This window comes from Odontesthes bonariensis, chromosome 2 (assembly GCF_027942865.1).
Source record: "Odontesthes bonariensis isolate fOdoBon6 chromosome 2, fOdoBon6.hap1, whole genome shotgun sequence".
Lineage (NCBI taxonomy): Eukaryota > Metazoa > Chordata > Actinopteri > Atheriniformes > Atherinopsidae > Odontesthes > Odontesthes bonariensis.
The window spans coordinates 22,595,280-22,613,922 of NC_134507.1; the positions used below are offsets into that span (position 1 = coordinate 22,595,280).

The window sequence follows — 18,643 nt, forward strand, 5'->3', positions numbered from 1 at the left end:
TTCTCAGTTGATTGAGTAACGGTGGTTATCAAAATAGCTTTAAGGTTAAAATCAGATATTTAAGTGAACAATTTCAGCAGTCAATAACTCATATCAACTGTATTTGCTGCTCTATACAGTGCAGAACAAACATATTACCAGGAAATGTAAACTATCCTCAAAAGCAGATGGTTTATACACTGTTAATGTATCTGACTACCATTATTTAATCAGGTAAAATGTATATTTTGTATATTAAAGATGGAAAAGGGAGGTGAAAACAAACAACAGACACAACAGACATCCATATACAGTTTGATAAATTTGCAGAAACATCCAGATAATATGGAACGAAAATAATGATTCATAACATACACAGAAAAACTCTCGATACTCTTAATTATTTAAGCAGCACATAACTGAATGGCACAAAATGTCGACAAAGTATTTAATTACAGCACTTTCCTGCTTTAGCTCAGCTGCTCCCGCACAATAGGGGGCGGTAAAGTTATTTGACACAACAAAACAAGGAAAAAGATTAAGGAGAAGACAGTACCTGCTTTGAATGATACCGGGATCGATGCAGGCGAAGCACTTTTAAATAGTGCAGTCTACAGTTAATAGCAACGTAATGGACCCCAGCCCAGCTCAGTATCACCTGGTAACTTTACAACTTGTTCATTAGCTAGCTTAGCTAACATCTGATTGTCATCTCGATTGGCTTGAGAAAGTTTTGTGGTAACAAAGCAATGTTGGAATAACACAAATGGTCAAATCGATACGAAAGCTTGCACAGACACCTACTTTGTGGGCTTGTTCCTGTCATCATCCCAAATACCAAGACAACGGCAGGTAAATATAGCCCGATAATGCTAACATTAGCTGGATACTTTGCCCGTTTGCTGAGATCGACGTCATAGACAGCAATCTCTGGGCAGTGTTACCTAGCAACGGCACAGATTTGCAACGGTGTGACATCGCTACATCACCGAGTTCGACGAACATCGTAATGTTAATACCCAAGGGTCATTGTTAGTCCAATGTCAAATACGTTTGCAAATCATGTTTACTCGGAATAAGTTGAGGGCTGACTAGCCCCAAATTTCGTACCCCTAACATAGGTTTCTGCCGAGTCTTGCATTATAGATCTGAAACTGGTTGATTTCTAATTAAAAGTATTGAATTCAAAGGATTTCTACATGCATTCTGGAGATTTTCACAGCTGTAAAGCCGGATTTATACAATTTGATATTGAAATTTGAAGCTTATTTGAAGTTTTTTTTGGTATAACTGTTAGTTAAAAATTGTATCACATTTAGATGTATACCTGATAGAATTTTTTTTTAATCTTTTGGGGAGCAGACAATTCTTTAAACATGATTTGAAGAGCTACAAACTTTAAAATGATCTTTTAAACGAACCTAATCTATAATCTGAAAGGTTTTCATCACTGGTTTGCATTATTTTGTTGCTGTATATGACACATCAGACAGCCCCTTAACATAGTTAAATGGGGTTATTTGAGTTTTAATATATTGTATGCTTATCTTCAAGTTAGTACCAATCACTGTTTGTCGTTCAGGTTCAATTTGCGTGTGTCTGACTCATTCCTTTTAAGGTGCATTATAACACAGGGACGTTACCTGATGACATCTAAGTCACAGCCCAAGTTGTCACCCTTGCCATGGACAGAGACCCTTGTGTATTGGGTGCTGTCCTTTGGTTCTCACCTGTACTCTTTCTACCAGCTACACAAGTTCTCCAAAGGTAAAGTATACAGATATCTGTAAATTTGTTTTGAATGAAATGACAATAAAAGTGAAAGAAATATGACACGTCTTTCTTACTTTTGCACCTCAGAACATGAAACAGGATTAGAAAGAGAATTCCAGTTGGAAAAGGGTCTTCTTAAGGGTTTTAAAAGGGTAAGTTCAAGGCTGAAATTTCTGATTTAAAGCCCAGTCTGAGCCAGCAGTCCCACTTTAAGCTACTCTGTGTCACACAAACTAAAAGCTTGTAATACATAAACAAGAGAGCCCCAAACGCATTATATTTTTAGAAGTCTTTCTTTGTTTTAATAACTCATTATGAGATCATGTTTTTGTCAGGATCCATCAGACTTTGAGTGGAGTCTCTGGACTCAATGGGCCAAAAAGTCTTTACTGTGGACTCTGATTGGTCATGGGGTGATATCAAGATTGACAGGCACCTTTTACCCCAAGGTACAGTTAAATTGAATATACATAGATGTTATTCTGCTACACCACATATGTTATTTTATGCATATATGGTTTGTCCAACAGCTGAGGTTGCCAGCACTCACAATATACGGCCTCTTAGCAGCCAGCTGCATGCTGGGGATTAAAGGTGTGAGTGTGCTGCTGGTACATCTGGGTGTGTCCTTCTCAGTGGCCCAGCTTCGAAAGCCAACTCTGTCCTGGACATGTAACTTGCTGCTGCTCTCAACACTTTACTTTCAGCCGCTTCAAGAAATTCAGGTGGGTTCTTTACCCTGTTTCTTATGTGAGAGTCATATTTATCTTGTAATGATATCATAAATCTGTATGCTGATTAAATAATGTTCAAATTTACAAAACTTTGGAATGATTTGGATTTAATGGGATTTGGATTTACTGAATCTTATATTTGCAGAGAACACAAGAGGGAGGAAGAAACTAGGAGGATGTAGAGCCCTTTGTCTTTCTTGTTCCCAATCCATACAGTTAAATAAGCGTTGAATTTAACAGGTATAATTCCTGTCATTTTTTATCATGAAAATAGAGGAAAAAACTCTGTTCTTGTTCATTACAACCCAGTAATCAACAGAGTGACACATCAATGTCACAAATGAGAACTTTGAGAACTCAGTTAAAGTCTTTCATACGTTATCTTTGTGTTTCTCTATATTTGAAATAGTCTTTGCATCACCTTATCATGAGTCAACACAGTATATCTTTATGAATGCTTTCAGCAGCACAGTATCTGATGTATCAGACATGGTTACAGTGACGCAGTTGCTCTGCATTCACAGTAGTTAGTGGTTTGATTTTAGTGAAGCAAAATTGATCTAAATCTGCCTTTTCTCCATCTTTATGTACCCCTACATAGACACGCCAGTGCACACAGCAGATTCCTTTGTTCAAGCATGACTTCAAAAGCAATGCGATTCCCAGTGATTGCAGCCTGACCTAAATGCTGTCTCATGGTTATTCATGCTAACCAGTTGTGTAAACATGTTGTAATATGCTAATCTGTAAGGTTCTTCTTTTCGAAGGCATATACAATTTGAATTTAGTGTTGGATTGTCACTGTCAAAACAAAGATTCCCCAGGAACGTGCTAGTAATAACTGGCCTTCTCATTGTGTGATACAGAGAGGCTGGTATAACACAGAGGAGGAGTACTATATGCTACTGTTCAGCATTGCTGTCTGTGGCCTGCGCTTCATCAGCTTCAGCCTGGAGCACTGCTGGAGCCCTTTGGAGCGCGGCGGACTTGTACAGCTCTTTTGGTTGTTTTCATACACCTTCTATCATCCTTTTTTCTACAATGGACCCATCGTCACTTACAAGGCCTACACCGAGCAGGTACAGAGTCTGCAATTGCCTCCCCTGTTTCTGCCTCAACACATCAGTAGAGGTGTAGTCATAGTTTAAGGGGCACTAACTTGAATTTCTCAGATTTGTAAAGAGATAGAGGACATTTATTTTGTCAGCAGAGCCTTCTACATCACTTCTGTTATATTAATGTTGTTTTTTTTTTAATTTTCTTTGGAGCAGATTTGTACATATTTAGACTCTTATCCCCCAAACTTGTTTTCTTTTAAGTTTAACCATCAACAACCTGTTCCCTTGCTTCACCTGCAGATGCGGAGGTCTGCTGAGGAGCGCAACAGGGATGAACCTGCTCTTAGCTACCTGGTGCTCAGATCAGGACGGATCATACTGTGGTGGTGCATGGCGGAATTCATGATCCACGTCATGTACATGCACTCCATCCAATCTAATGAGACCTACATAGAAATACTTCCACCCTGGGCCTTGGGTAAGTCTTTAAATTGTATTGATAATTGGATTTTAGGATATTTGAGTGCCAGTTTAACAGTTTTTTTCGCCACTTCAGACACGTTGAACTTGTTTATGAGTTGTTACTGCCACTAGATTTAGTACCCTCTGATTATGCTCAGTTCATAATACAGTTGTCACCCCCTAGCTGTCATAGCTAGGGCGGGAACTGTCTAAAGATTATAGATAAACTCATAATCAGTCATCATCCTTTAAATGAGAGCAGTAAATCATGTTGGCTGAGTTCTAACGACCTTAAAGGACAATTGCTAATCTACCTATATTGCCTCTTTGACTTTTGGCCACTGAATTAAAATTGATTGGACTTCTAATTGACGAATATTGCCTTTTGAATATACAAAGCTTTTTGTAATAGTTTGAACACCTCATTTCCTATCTGTCGAAGGCGGTCTGGCCCTGGCCCTTGTCCAGTTTTTTTATGTGAAGTATCTGGTGCTGTTTGGACTTCCATCCATGCTCGCTACTTTGGATGAACTGGTTCCCCCAAAGCTTCCTCGCTGTGTCAGCATCATGTATAGTTTCACAGGGATGTGGAGGTAAGACCATATTGTCACAGCTGATATAAATTCAGTTACATCCTACTCTTGCAGAGCTCTAACATTTTAGTGACTGGAAAAACTTGCATCCCTGTGTTATAAATTGGCTTTATTCTTAGACTTTATGTATTCATATTCTGTAGTGCACTAAATAATCTATGTTCCTAGTTTGTACGTGTACACTCTGCTCATACAAACGCAATGTATGTCCAAGACTTTAGGATGACGTAGCGGGATAAAATAACTGGGTCAGATAAAGCGTCTCTATTAGGACAGATAGGTCTGGTACAGTAGATACCCGCCTGAAACAACACTCACACACACACATCGCTTATCACATCCAAAGAACATGACGAAGATGGTGGATGGCCTGCTCACATCACTAGTAAATGTTCAATGATACGTTGTCAAGTGTAAGTACAACCTCTGAGATAAAGGTGAACATAAATATGAAATGTTTCCGGATATCGGGGCTTGGTCGGACAGATTTCATGTGAGATCTCTGTCCATCCGAGTCCAGCGCTGATATACTTCACTTGTGATCACCAATAAATACTTTGTTTAACTTAAGACTGCTCCAGCTTGTTCTTGGGCTTCCAATAAAAGAATCGGGCTAACAATTGGTACCCATAAGGAAAAGGTAACTTTAATATCAAATGTTATAAGTGCTTGCTGTGCTTTAGCAGTCAGACCCAGACTGAGCACAGAAAATTGTCTCATCTTGTTTCATTACTAGCAATAGAGCAATAGGTCACCTCAATATCATGAGCGTTGTATCTCTGTCTCAGGCTCATGTGAAAATGGTTTGTTCACTGTGACCAATTCACTATCTGCAGGCCAAATCAGATCTTTTTTTGCTTTTGCCTTTGAAGTAAAATGGAAATGTTGCAGCATTCTCAATACTATGAAGTAAATCACAAAATAAAATGGATCTGGTTAAGATGTTAGAATTAAAAGGCATAGAAGATTAATTACAAGTGTGTCTTTGTTTTGAAAGGAAAATTACACTAAACTTGTTTTTCTGCTTCTGTGATAGTTTAGAATTTGATTTTACACAAACACTCACCTGTAACACGAGTTCTTTCTGTCACATCCACCTCCGCCAAAATGAAAAACCATAGAAACAAAGGTAATACGGCTTGTTTGACACTTCTTGTTGCGACACAAAACTGTGTCTAAAAATAGATTATGCCTGGTTTATGCTGAAGGGGTCACAATTGCTCAAGGTAATGGACACATAGCTCAGTGCTTGTTACACAAGGAAAAAAAGCATTCCTTATCCTTTAAATAAAAAGTGGGCTGAAAAATCTCAGCACATTAGAGTAAGTAAAAAGTTTTGATGCGTTTTAATACTGAAAAAGATGTCAAATAAATGTGTGTTATTCAAAATAAGTTTGTAACGGTGTCAATCATCTTTAGTCATTTCCTATTTCAGAGATCTTTTCCATCTCCTTTATATGAGTTAGAGCTCACTAAGTAATTGTTGCAACTCTCTGTTGACTAAACTGCATTTAAACAGCATTGTACATCCTCGATTGTGATCAAAATAATCATCAAAAACAGTTTAAACTTAAAAAAGAGAGGCTTAAATGCAGGACTGCTTTAGTTTGTCTGATAAAATAGCAGCTGAGAGGATGAACAACATTTAAACAGAACAAACCATAGACTAGAAAAAAAGTTGACTTTTTAAGGAATTCCTAACAGCTGGAGCGGGACCTTTACAGTATATGGAACAGACGTGCTACTAAATATAAACCCTCTAATATGCATTAATCTAATAATATCCTCTAATATGCAATAAACATGTTGGGACCCATCAAAAAGAAGTAACTGAATTAGCTTGTAACATTGCCTGGAAGGGTAGAGTATCTCAGCAGGTAATGTTGCTCTTTCGTAGCTCAGTCATTCCTCTGCCTGAATGTAATTAACAATTTTGTTCTTGTAAAGTATAGATGGAAGAGATGGAAGGCAGCGTGTTAGGTTTTGCATGATAAAATGCACTGTCTGCTGCGGAGCAGTCAATGTGCTGACTCTGGTGCACTCCAATCCAGGCTGCATGTGCTGAGCTGGTCAATGTTGAATATATTGATGGAATGCATAAAGCTGTCCACTGACATCATTGACTAAACAGTTTGAGTGTACAGACACTGCCCAATCGAATCTTTTTAATGACAACGAAGAAGCACACGACACACATGCACCACACAGTAGATACAGCACTGGTGTCAGTTTCTGTGAGACCCAGTGCTCAGGTGTTTCTTACTCAGTGCCATATTATTATGTAAATTAGTGACTCAAATATCCATTTTTTTTTCTCTCTCAGGCACTTTGATGAGGGGCTGTATCGATGGCTCATCAGGTAAGAGGCTCTTCATGAGCGGTGGACTGACTAATTCAGATGTTAATGCTTACCAAAAATGTGAAATGCTTTTTGAATCAAATAATAGCTTTCAAATCAGAATATTTGTCTGTTTTCATTGTGTTATAGTTGGAACACTTGTCCACTTTGTCTGTTATTTATCGCACACTTAAAGAGCTCGTTTCCTGTTGGACATTGAACTTGGCAGCTGAATTACCTTAAGAGGTGCCATTCTCTTGCTGCCTGCCCACGTGTTTCATCACAATGGACAAGGATGCTGCATTTGCACGCAGGCTTTCTCATGTTTATGAGGTTTACATGTTATTGGTGAATAATTCTTCTGTTCCGTTACTGCTCCCGCACCACGGAGAAATGCCTCCTTGCTTAGTATGTGCATGCGTAATGGGAGGATTATGTGTTTTCTCACTTGTACTTTGCACAACACACGTTATTAGTCTGTTTCGTTTTAATGATGCACACTCGGCTGAGTGCAGCCTGTTGGGAGTTTACGGTCTGCTTGGTAGGCGCACATTGCTTGTGCTACAGCTGCACGGTTGTCAGAGAGCCCACAGTAATATGCTGTGACGAGGTTCCTTGACTTGGTTATTATTTGCTAATTAGTGTTTGTGTTGAAAGCGTTTTTTTATTTTTTTTATTTCTTCAATTGTTTGGTGGATACACTAAGATGGTGTTCACATGTATCTGCTTTTCAGTTGTAATAAAAGAATGCATATCAGACTGTTAAAGTTTAATTTGCTAAAGATTCCTCTATTTAAAATGCAAATTCAAGTTTCCACTTAAGTCCGCTGGAAATTGTTTTCTTCACTTGCAATTATCCCTCTGCAGATGCAGAATGATACCCGTGACACAATGCCCCGGCGGTTTCTTCTTGCTAAAGTGCTTTTAAAGACATTTTAATGCAGTTCCGAAATTCAGCTGAAATAGTCTGAAGAGCGCTGGATGAGTGCGTAGGTGTTAAATGATGTGCTCTACATGACTCACTGACACCTCGTCTCCCTGGGCAGCTGAGTGGCTCATTCTTTGCCATTCCAGTACGCTTCTCTGCCTGTATACTGCTGTGTTTCAGGTTCTCTGGTTCACTCAGACTCAGTTAACGGCCAACAAAAGAGCTCTTACTGGTTGATTGATTGAGTTATTGCGGCTGTGGAAGAGAAGGAGCGTTTGATCCCATATCCTAACAAGCGTCAGCTGTAAATATTTACACGAGGCCAAAGGTTTTATTGGGTGAAGGCTCGTCATTTCTATAGTCTGATCACATTTTACACATTAGCTACTGTTTGATTCCCAGTATTGTCCATAAAACCAGTCAGCAATTTATTTACACCCTTTGTTTGGGTGTTAGATAACACAGGGATTATATTTAACTAGATATAACTTGAAATTATATATTTTTTATCAGCATCTAATCATGATTAATTTGCATCTTGATAAGTACAAATGATGAGTCGGCGCTCAGTATGTTCAGATATTCAGTCTTCTCTCCATCTGTTTGATCACCTACTTTAATCCTGCAGTACGGCCGAGCCAGTCATTCTATTTAAGGCCCAGAAAATGCTGGCTCATCTTTCACAAACATTGATTAGCTACAGGGTGGCTGAGATAATTAGTTCCCAGCTCAGCAGCACTATACTCAATGAGATGTTTGTTGGGTGTGTTGGATTGATGTAGCATGTTCAGACTTTGTCAGTTCCTCAGGGACAGATGGAGTTCTCACAGTATATTAGTCTGTTAGTGATTGGTGTTGTATTATTCACATCAGTTGGGCCAACTAATGAGTATACAGCTGCTATTTTTATGCCACATACGATATTATCCAATGCACGAGTTATGAGCTAGATTTTGAATGTTTTATAAATGATATCATAATAGATATTTATATTGCGTTTAGCTTTGCATCCTGTTGATTAACCAAAATGATGAAATCAGGTGTCACTCAGGCAAAGTGGTAAACATCAGATTAGAATAGAAAGTGGGTTAAATGTGTGTCACGGTTTTAGTCTAAATCGCTGAGAACATTTTCAAATCATTAATCCAGCTGTGTTAGCAACTTGGCAGCATTTATATTCCCTTTAGAGCCTCTATTTTTGCAGTGAACGTCGGAGACACATTTACTGTATTTGATAAAAAGGTCATTTTTGGGGTCAGGTGTTCTTTGCAAATTATCCGTGCAGTGTGTTGCCATTTTTAACCATATTTTGTTTTACATCTTCCCTATCCACTGCATCTCCTGTCATGAAAAATAAAAAAGGTAAACAGGTGATATTGAACTGTGCTAAAGTCTTGAGCCACCCCTCAATTCTTTCTCTTAGGAGCCAGACTTTCTCACAATATTTTAAGGTGGTCTTGAGCAATACTTTTCCAATCTTTCTGAAGGTCTTTAAAAGTTTTGAAAGCTTTTTTCACTCATGTTTATTTAGCCACTTAACACTGACTGATGAATCATTCAAGCTTTAAAAAAAGATATCTAACTCAATGGATGAACCAGTGTTGTTTACACACATAAATGATAAATTGACATATGGTTAATTTTAGATTTAAGCACTTTGTTACTAGAAGCCTTTCGCAAAGACTCCTCATTTGTTCCTATTTCATTAGTTAGATCTACAGAGGTCAGAACGCCAGCAACACTTGAAGTATATACAAAGAACAACAATTATTCTGACCAACATGTTTTGGCTCACGGCCTTCATCAGGATCGTCATAAAATATCCAACAACCAGCATTAAGTAGGAAAAGTATGAAGCAGCAAAAACAACCAATAAGATACATCCACAGACATGCAGAGGGGTGGATTTTGGTGGTTTGAGGACAGTTTTGATTAAGAATAACTCCGCCTTAAGATACATCCATTTCTCATGAAAGAATAACCCCCAAAGTTCTATAATTCAAAGTGAAGAGAAAAATCACAATGGGGATAATAAAAAGGGACACTGAAAAACATACAAAAAATCCACTTCTAAGCTCAGAGAAACATGAAAAAAAAACTTCTTCTTTGTGAGTACCGTAGGTGACGTGTCAGCAACTGTTCTGCAGATGCTTTTAGTTGTATCTAAGATAACAGTTTGGCAGACATAGAACAGTATTTTTGCTGCAACAAAGTGATTCTTAAAGAGCTATCAGCTGAAAATGTGGTGTATCTCAGAAATTTGAGCACACATGACAAGTGAAGGAAAGAAGAAGTGGCAAGTTTAAAAGTTATCTCCAAGAGATGATTAAAAAATGCCCAAAAATTATGTCCCTAGGAAATTGGAAAAAAGCAAAGAGCTGACACACAATCAGAGAGATGCATCTGGACTTTCAGTTGATCATCTACTGATCACTGAAGCCTCATCAGAAATGGTCTCCATGGAAGGGTGGCTGTCAAGAAGCCGTTCTTAAGGAAGGGAAACGGGGAGAAAAGGCTGAGCTGTGCCAAAGGACACAAGAAGTGGACTGAAAATCAGTGGCAACAGGTCTGATGGAGGGATGAATCCTCCCCAGAGCCTGGACCTCAACATTATTGAAGCAGTGTGGGATCATCCTGACAGAGAACGCAACAAAAGGCAGCCGACATCCAAAGAAGAGCTTTGGGATGTCCTTCAAGAAGCCTGGAGAACTATTCCTGAAGATTTCTTACAGAAATGACAGAAAGCTTGAGGGTTCAGGCTGTGTTGAAGAATAAAACCGGTCAAACGAAACACTCATTTTGAGGTTCATTAGAATTGCACAAACTCTATGGTTGCCTTATTTACTGTATTTCTACTTATGTTTGCACACATTTTAATACATATCTGCACCTATTTGCTATTTTCAAGGTAATATATACTGTTGGCTCTGTTGATTCAACTGGCACTGGGCAGCTTTTCTTTTAATTTTCTTTAATTTTTTTCCCATATTTCAGATACATCTACGTGCCAATGGGAGGTTCACAGCACGGCCCTGTTTATAAAGTGGTATCCACTGGCCTTGCATTTGGATTTGTCTGCCTCTGGCATGGTGGCCACGACTACTTACAGTACTGGGCTCTGATGAATTGGGCTGGAGTTCTGGTGGAGAATGGACTGAAGTCTCTCTTTGCCACTTCCTGTGTTCAGTCGATAGTTGTAAGTTAGAAATCCAGGCATTTAACCCCAACACTGCAAAAACTTTTTTATAAATTAATAAATTAAACTCAAAGTGATTCAAATGTCCCAGTTATTCAAGACATGAGGACAGCATTAAATCTTTCCTGTAGCCACAAATGAGTCATGCATTCTGATTTGATAAGAGATAGAGATAATTCCTTGGGAAGCTACGCAAAGTACAGATAGAACACAAACTGATTGGATCTGGTCACATCTGATTGGCATATACTGTTCATGCTCAATATTAATGTGAATAGTTTGTGATACATTATCAGTAGAGACACTCTGGTTTCTTGGATGTTTTGCTTTCTTGGAGATGGTTTATTCTCGAAATAGTACTAAAGTCTGATGGTATACTGTATAATCCTCCTAGTTTATGGTCACACAGTTCATCAGTTTCTGGTGCTTATTGGTTAAATTGGTGATTTACACTGGAATCTTGTTTATGTGCATTTACTTATTATTTTGCTGATTTCCCAGGAGCAGAATCTCTCCATGGCGATGCAGAGACGCTGCACTGCCCTTCTTTCTGCCTTCTCAACTGCTATGCTCATTCTGTCTAATCTGGTGTTCCTTGGGGGTATACATGTTGGCAGAATCTTCTGGAAGCGTGTCTTTGTTCAAGGTAAATTGCCCTCCTCTGCACTCATTCAACTGGAATAGTGTGTTTTGTTTTTGTTTTTTTTTATTGTTTCAGCAGGCATAAGTTTTTTGTGATGTTATTAATCATATATTTTATTTTGACTGTTTAGTATGAGTAAGAAAGAAATAAACACTGTGTAAGAATTAAATGATTTAAAATCCTGCTCTCTAGTGGGTCTGATAATTAAGCAGGAGGCTATTTTTGTGCATCGTCATGGACAAACAGAGGGACACATCTCCTTTATGTTTGTGCGAGTTCCTGTTTTGCTCCCTGTGCCTGTGAGTGGCTCATTCGGTACCTAAAGCAAGACAACAGCTCCTCCTGAAGTCTGTCCACTTATGATAAGCAGCCTGAGCTGCACTTGCTGCCGGGCTGGGAGCAGAATTCAGCTGCATCCTTGTATACTGCATGATGCAGTAACAAGAGGACAACAATGCTGAATTGAAATGCATCGTTTTACTATCTTTTTCAATTACACAGATTTTTTTGTCAATTTTAGGGGCAGCAGAAGGAACTATGACTGTCATATTAACATATTATTACCTTATAAAGATGACACAAGTGTTGCATGCTAGCAAATAGTTTCCTGTTTATATTCTTTCATCCAGAGAGAAACGTGTGGCTCTCACACTGCTAAATGCTGCACTGTGCTCCTCAGCAAGTCTCGAAGTGTGTCAGCCAGCTGTTTGGAGCTGAAAACCTGTGCATTGTGTTTATCCTCGCTGAAAACAGTTACCAGCTGTGGTAAATAGGGCAGTAACAGCCATGTACCAAGACACTTAAGTTGTGAGCCCTAAACCCAAGATGATCAGCTTTCTCACAATGATGATGAATAGATTTTGAATACAGACACAATTTCCAGCTGATTCTAACTATCTTGTAACTTCTGGTTTCAAAAGAACAAAAGTGGTGAAAACCAAAACGCTGAGTACAAAACTTCAAAACCACATCAGTCTAATTATAACTGTTAATGGTCATGCACATTTGCACATTTTAACAAGGATACCTCTACAGTTAGACTGGAAAAACCCAGTAATTGAATTGCTGCCCTACAGATGAAGGGACAGACCATTCTATCTCCTGAGTCACAAACAGTGCAGCTTTCCTTTCTGAACCATATCTACTATATATCTGACATTGATGTAAATAGTTTGCTATGATCAAAGGTAAAGATCAAATAATATGAAATGTGAGTCCAGCAGAGAGACGACCTGTAAAAACTAAATGATGAAACAGCAAACGCACCTCTCTGATGACTCTCAGAATCATTGAGGGATCCTCTGTTATTTTCAAAATCAGGATTATTTGTTCAATATTGAGACTGTGGTTGTTTAAAGTCCTCCACTGCTTAAAAAAAAATCAAGTTTTAACCTTGTTAACCTGTCTGCAAGATGTTTTTTATGTGTTACACGACATACCATGAGCAAAATCAGCCATCAGTGCTGTAGCTAAGCATTTTTGTTTTGCACCACCTACAATCTAAGAGAGGCCAGCTCAGACAGCTTGTATGCTTTACCTAAAATATGACTTAAATCCCCACTGCTAGCTGGATGGGGCTTTTTTGCGTGCACTGTGAGGCACCAATGAAGTGCTAAGCTAGCTCAAACTAGAGGAGCAGTGAGCTGAAGTTGGGTAGAGAAGACAGTAAAAGCAAGGTGAAGAGAGGAGCCATGGCTTTCCTGGGTTACTTTATTGTGCTTGATCGGGCAAGTAGAGACAGAGGCCAGGCTGAGTTTACCAGAGATGATTTTTTTTAAATGGTAGAAACCAACAGAAGCTGAACACATTACCATTCTGATACCTTGGCTTGCATGTGACCTTGTGTAATTTAGTTTCCTCTTTTTGAGAATCGCTCTCTGGTTCAGACATTACGACTAAATTACCCCTAGTTTTAAAACCGCTAAACAGAGCAGAGCTCACACTGAGTCTGACTTAACAGAACAGAGCAGGCAGAGTCATCTGCTGGCAGGTTGAGATGTGGGCGGGGCCAGATTAACGTACTTATTGAGAAAAAGGTTCCAACCTTAACCATCTTAAGGTTGTCAAGAGTTTTTTTTTTTTTTTTTTTTTTTTACATGGCAAAAATGGACAACAAGTTTTTATTGCATTAAAAGAGATCATTTACACCACTAAAAAGCCTGCAAATGCTACATTCTCGCTGACAGGGCCAAAAGTTATGGTACCACTGTACCACGGACATTACAGTATAATTCGCCAAATCAGTTGCTTCTCGTTTCTTGGTCTTAATTTGATCTCTTTTACTTTGCCATACTCTTGGATAACAGGAACAGTAAGCCTGCACTACTTTGCATCTCTGGATTTCCACCTGGTGCTCCGATGTAATTGGATTACATCAGGTTTTGGCTCATATTGCCTATTAAGTGTGAACACACCAAGTCTGACATTTAGCAAAATTCTGGACTTTGTGTACAATCTTTTCTTTGTTACCATTTATTACTTTTTGTTTTCTGATTGTTCCACACAGTCTGCAGGCCTTTCAAGTGTGAGTCTAAGCAGCCCGACAAAGGTCATATTCCGGTAATGAGTGAAGCCATACCGGGACAGTGAAAATTTGTTGGAAGCCTGGAAGGCTTGCAGCAAATGGTGCATAACATTACTCTTCCTCTATTAGTCCTGACCTCTTTCCCACACACGATTCTGTAGACTCAGTGAAAATAAAAGAAGGGTGTTTGGAAATACAATTTTTTTTTCATGAATTATTCAGAGCAAGCGCTGGAAACTGAACTGAGAATCTTAGTTTGCTTTTATGGTAATTCACTCAGATTGCTGAAACACTAAAAATAGACATGCTGATGCCTGATGCTCATGGAAAATGATTAGAAATAGATCATTTAACAAAGCACTTTATAATCTTGTTGCTTTTGATGATTGCTTGTGCTTTCCTGCTTTATATGTAATGGATCTAACAGAAAAGCCTAAGGCGGCTTCTTGTGTCTGTGTGTCTGCACAATAAACCACCAAGGAGAGGCAGTTTCATTAACATGAGATCAATGCTTTTAAATCAGCTTGTCTTGAATATTTAGTGGCACGGGCAATAGTGTAATTGCTCTCTGACCTATCTGATGAAGTTCAGAATTTACGAATCACACTGCTTGTCTTTAGTTGTATATGATGCTCGCTTCCTTGAGTTAAGTCCCAGAGTTGTGTATGTTCATTGCGTCTGTACCTGCCAGTTGAAAATCCCTGTCTAAGATGACTCTGAAGTTACAGTGAATTTTAATGGAGTCCAGCCAGCAGCTTTAGCTGGCTACAACGGAGAGTAGCTGTTTGCACTCTCAGTTTTGTCCAGAAGTTGCTCACATCTAGATTTTAAGGTGTATGCATCCTTTGAATCAGCCTGATGCAGCATATAAGAGTAGGTGTGGCCGTATTTGGAGGTCTTAATGAATTAACAATGGCTTTTCAGTGTTAGCTTTGGTCAGCAGAAGTAAGGTTTTAGGAACTGGTAGGGGAATATGTTTCACACTTTGTGTGTTAATGAAATGTTTCTGCCTGCAAATAGAAAATGCTGAGATGTCCTGGCACAACAGCAAGGTTTATTCTTGAAGCATGCAGGGCTGCAGGCTAAAAGCTTTGAACAATGAATTTACACATCAGAAATGCAAAATATCAAAATATTCTAAATGAAAATTATTACAATTTTAGCTTATGTGATATTAATGTTACCAAACTATTAGAAATATCACAGAATACAGTAGTTTTCTGTACTTTTTAAAAATTGTACACGTTTTTATTACCACACTGTGTTTTGGGTGGTTAAATGGTTATGCCACTTAATTCTTGCATGTGTAGTACATATAGTAGAACTGAGAATAGAGTTGATTGAGATTTTGAAAGAAAGGAATAATTGCATTTACTGGAAATATAAAGGCTCTTATTAAAAACTAATTTAAACACAAATATTTAGCTTCAAAATGAGTTTTTTCTGGAGCTTTCCAATGTTACCTGTCTCCTCTACAGATAGGACACTGACAACTCAGCTGTGCATCCACTGTGTATGTGAATTAGATTTTGACATGAATAGATAAGAATAGACCATTGAAAAGCATTGTGGGTGCAGGTGCGGGTTACTGAGATAATTTGGAGACAGGCCAGTGTGGGAGCAGGCGCAGACAGCTGTCCTTACCTGCTTGCTCTCGACTCTTGAAGAAGTATCTATAAATAGCACAAGAGAAAACCCACAACACAATATTTTAGAGAGAAACATCAAAACTATGATTTTTAAAAAGCATTGGTAGCTACATAGTAGTCCCTTCTAAAATGAGATTAAGCTGAATTCACCAGTATTTATAACCTCATTCGTGATGATAAAATCCTCTGTGTAACCCTGATTTTCTTTCCAAATATTAGATTGCTTTTCTTCTCATTTCAGGCTGGTCTACCATTGCCCCACCAATGCTTGCTTTCCTCTACTGCTTTGCTCAGATTGGACTTGAGTGGACTTCTCACCCTACATGAGTCACCTTCAGAATCCTTACTACCAGAACAACCTGCTGACTCCAGCGCCTCGTTCTCACTCGCCAGAGCCTCCGTGGCGAATCTGGCTCAGAAACGGTCCAAACGTGGCTTAAGCTGGCAGCTGCTCTCCTAAACCTGCAGGACTACTCAACATCTGTTTACCATCTCAGAAGAAAGATTCCTGTGCTTTGCATCACCTTCACACAAACTGCAATGAAATGGGTGATGCTGTTTTTCAAGGCGATCTTTAGTATAAGCCTTAAGCCATTTTTTCTACTCATTAAGCTTCATCAAGTCACTGTTATTCTCGGAGACTGTAAAAAGAATGGAGACCCCAAGTCTGTCTTGGTCACATGAGTCTGATAAGGTATTGCTCAGTGATGCAGTAAGCTGGAGAAATTTTATGTTTACTGCCCTCTTTTAGCGTGCCACCAAAGTTGTTCTGCATTCAGAGGCGGCCCATAGGCAGAGAACAGATTGGCAGGAACCTGATCTGTGTCATTTCTGCCCCTATTGATGGCATTTGTAAGCAGAACCACACAAATGTAGCAATTTAGGAAGTAGCGTTAATAAGATTTAGAATGACTGAATGCTATCTTGTGATTTAGGATACTAACACTGTTTGACATCTGTATACATAAAGCGCGCTGTATGTTTAATGGCTTGTGTCAAAATCGAAACCTTTCAATGCCACAACCAAGTTTTTTTTTTAATGAAATAGATGTATACCAGCACTATATGGATCGGATAAACCACAATATTTATCAGTATGTATAGATCTAAAAGTATAAAACTTTATTAATCCCCTAAGGGAAATAATACTGTTGCAGAGCAATAATGTAAATGATTTAGAAAAACAAAAAGAAAGTAACTGTAATAATAGATCATCAGTAGAAAGAGTCATTGTGTGAGGAGGAATTACCTCCTGTACCAGCCCTTTTTGCCGTGGAGCCGAGAAACCTCTGACTTGAAGATACTTTGATTGATCACTGCGTTGTCTCACTATGTCCATCATCTTGCACACCATTCTCTGCACATTCAGCTCCAGGGGGGGCTCCAGAGCAGTCCCCAGCACAGAGCCAGCTGCCTTTGTCAGTTTCTTTGAGTTACCGACTCTGATGCTGCTGCCCCTACAAATAGCCGCAAAGCAGATTGTACTCTCTACCATAGACTTACCCAGGTGAGCATTCGTGTATGTATGTCAGGCTACGATTGAAGAGGTGCTGTAAAATCCCACATAGCTCTTCAGCACAGGCCTTCAGGACCGTGGGGCTGACACCATGTGGAGCTGTAGCCTTGTTCCAGTTCAGGCCCCCCAGCTGCCTTTTCACCTGACTGCTGGAGACACGCAGGCTGGAGGGGGAGGAAGAGGCGGTCTTAGTGTGTACTGAAGTGGGGAGAGATGTTGGTATAGCTGTGTTAAGGTCTATACTCGAGGCACAGCGATAAACTGCTGTAAACAGCCGTAAACCTGACTAAAAGGCTAACACCTGAACTCAATTGCATGCACTAACCCATGAAGCAAAGCTCCCCCTCCTCTTGCATTCCTGCCTATGGAAACAACAGCTTTTCTGGTTGGAGCCCAGACCATTGAAATATATGTCATTATTTGAATTACCCTCGACACAGAGCAATAGCTAGACAGTTTTAATGTCAATGCACATATAGAAATATATTATATATAGTATTTGTGTGCAGCTTCACTCTAAATGACAGTAATTAGTAATATAAAGTACATAGATAGCCAACAATAAATAAATAGTTATAAAAGTCAGAAGTGAGAACAGTCAACATAAAATGTATAAAATCAATATGTTGAAATGGAGCAGTATGATTATGTATGGCACTTAAGGTTTTTGCATTTATCCATCAGATATGTGTATGTGTGTTTTATGATTTCTAAGATCTCATCATGGGCTTTTGAATTGGAAATTAAAGCAAAAATCATTTTCTTATTAAAATATGGATGTTTGATATCCAAAACTGATTAAAATGAGCAAATGAACATCTATTAGTGAAGAAACAGTCAAATCTAATTCACCTACAATTTTTTTTTTAAAACCTTGTCCTGTCCAGCATAATGGCGAGCAGAATTGTAATCTGAATACCATGTTGTGACAAACACGTTTGTTTGCTAAGAGAGGCTTTATGAATATACAGCTCCTCTTGATGCCAAAGTACTGCTTATTTATTTATTTAAAAGAAAATACTTTATACATATTAATGCCACACCTGACAGGGGGATAAGGGAAGTAAAAGAAACAGAAACGAGACAGAGATGCAAAGAAATGATATGAGAAGACTATGAGAAAAACAAGGCAAAACTGTACAACTAGCTGTTCCATCAATAGAAAGATCAAACAGACGACATCCTACGGCCTCCGTGGGTAAGCCGGGCAAAGCATCATCAGGTGCACCTGCAGAAAAACCCACAAACAG

At 38.9% G+C, this 18,643-nt stretch overlaps 1 protein-coding gene across 2 annotated transcripts; it reads left to right on the forward strand.

Annotated features, from left to right (window-relative positions):
• The first annotated feature begins 53 nt into the window (after window positions 1-53).
• hhat (hedgehog acyltransferase) lies at window positions 54-18,165 on the forward strand. 2 transcript variants are annotated; one of them, XM_075479683.1, is made up of 12 exons: window positions 54-831; window positions 1,598-1,746; window positions 1,840-1,904; window positions 2,088-2,201; window positions 2,283-2,477; window positions 3,353-3,565; window positions 3,845-4,022; window positions 4,449-4,599; window positions 6,923-6,958; window positions 10,860-11,061; window positions 11,563-11,707; window positions 16,119-18,165. In XM_075479683.1, the coding sequence occupies exons 1-12, from the start codon at window positions 746-748 to the stop codon at window positions 16,202-16,204; spliced, it is 1,620 nt and encodes a 539-aa protein (XP_075335798.1). In that variant the 5' UTR covers window positions 54-745; the 3' UTR covers window positions 16,205-18,165. The 2 variants fall into 2 exon arrangements, with proteins under 2 accessions (XP_075335798.1, XP_075335808.1); XM_075479693.1 differs by having other exon boundaries at window positions 54-640.
• The last annotated feature ends 478 nt before the right edge of the window (window positions 18,166-18,643 follow it).

Coding starts and splice junctions, on each gene's coding strand:
- hhat (XM_075479683.1), top strand. CDS start 746: ATGGTCAAATCGATACGAAAGCTTGCACAGACACCTACTTTGTGGGCT. Junction 1,905..2,087: donor TTCTTAAGGGTTTTAAAAGG/GTAAGTTCAAGG, acceptor TGTTTTTGTCAG/GATCCATCAGACTTTGAGTG. Junction 2,478..3,352: donor AGCCGCTTCAAGAAATTCAG/GTGGGTTCTTTA, acceptor TGTGTGATACAG/AGAGGCTGGTATAACACAGA.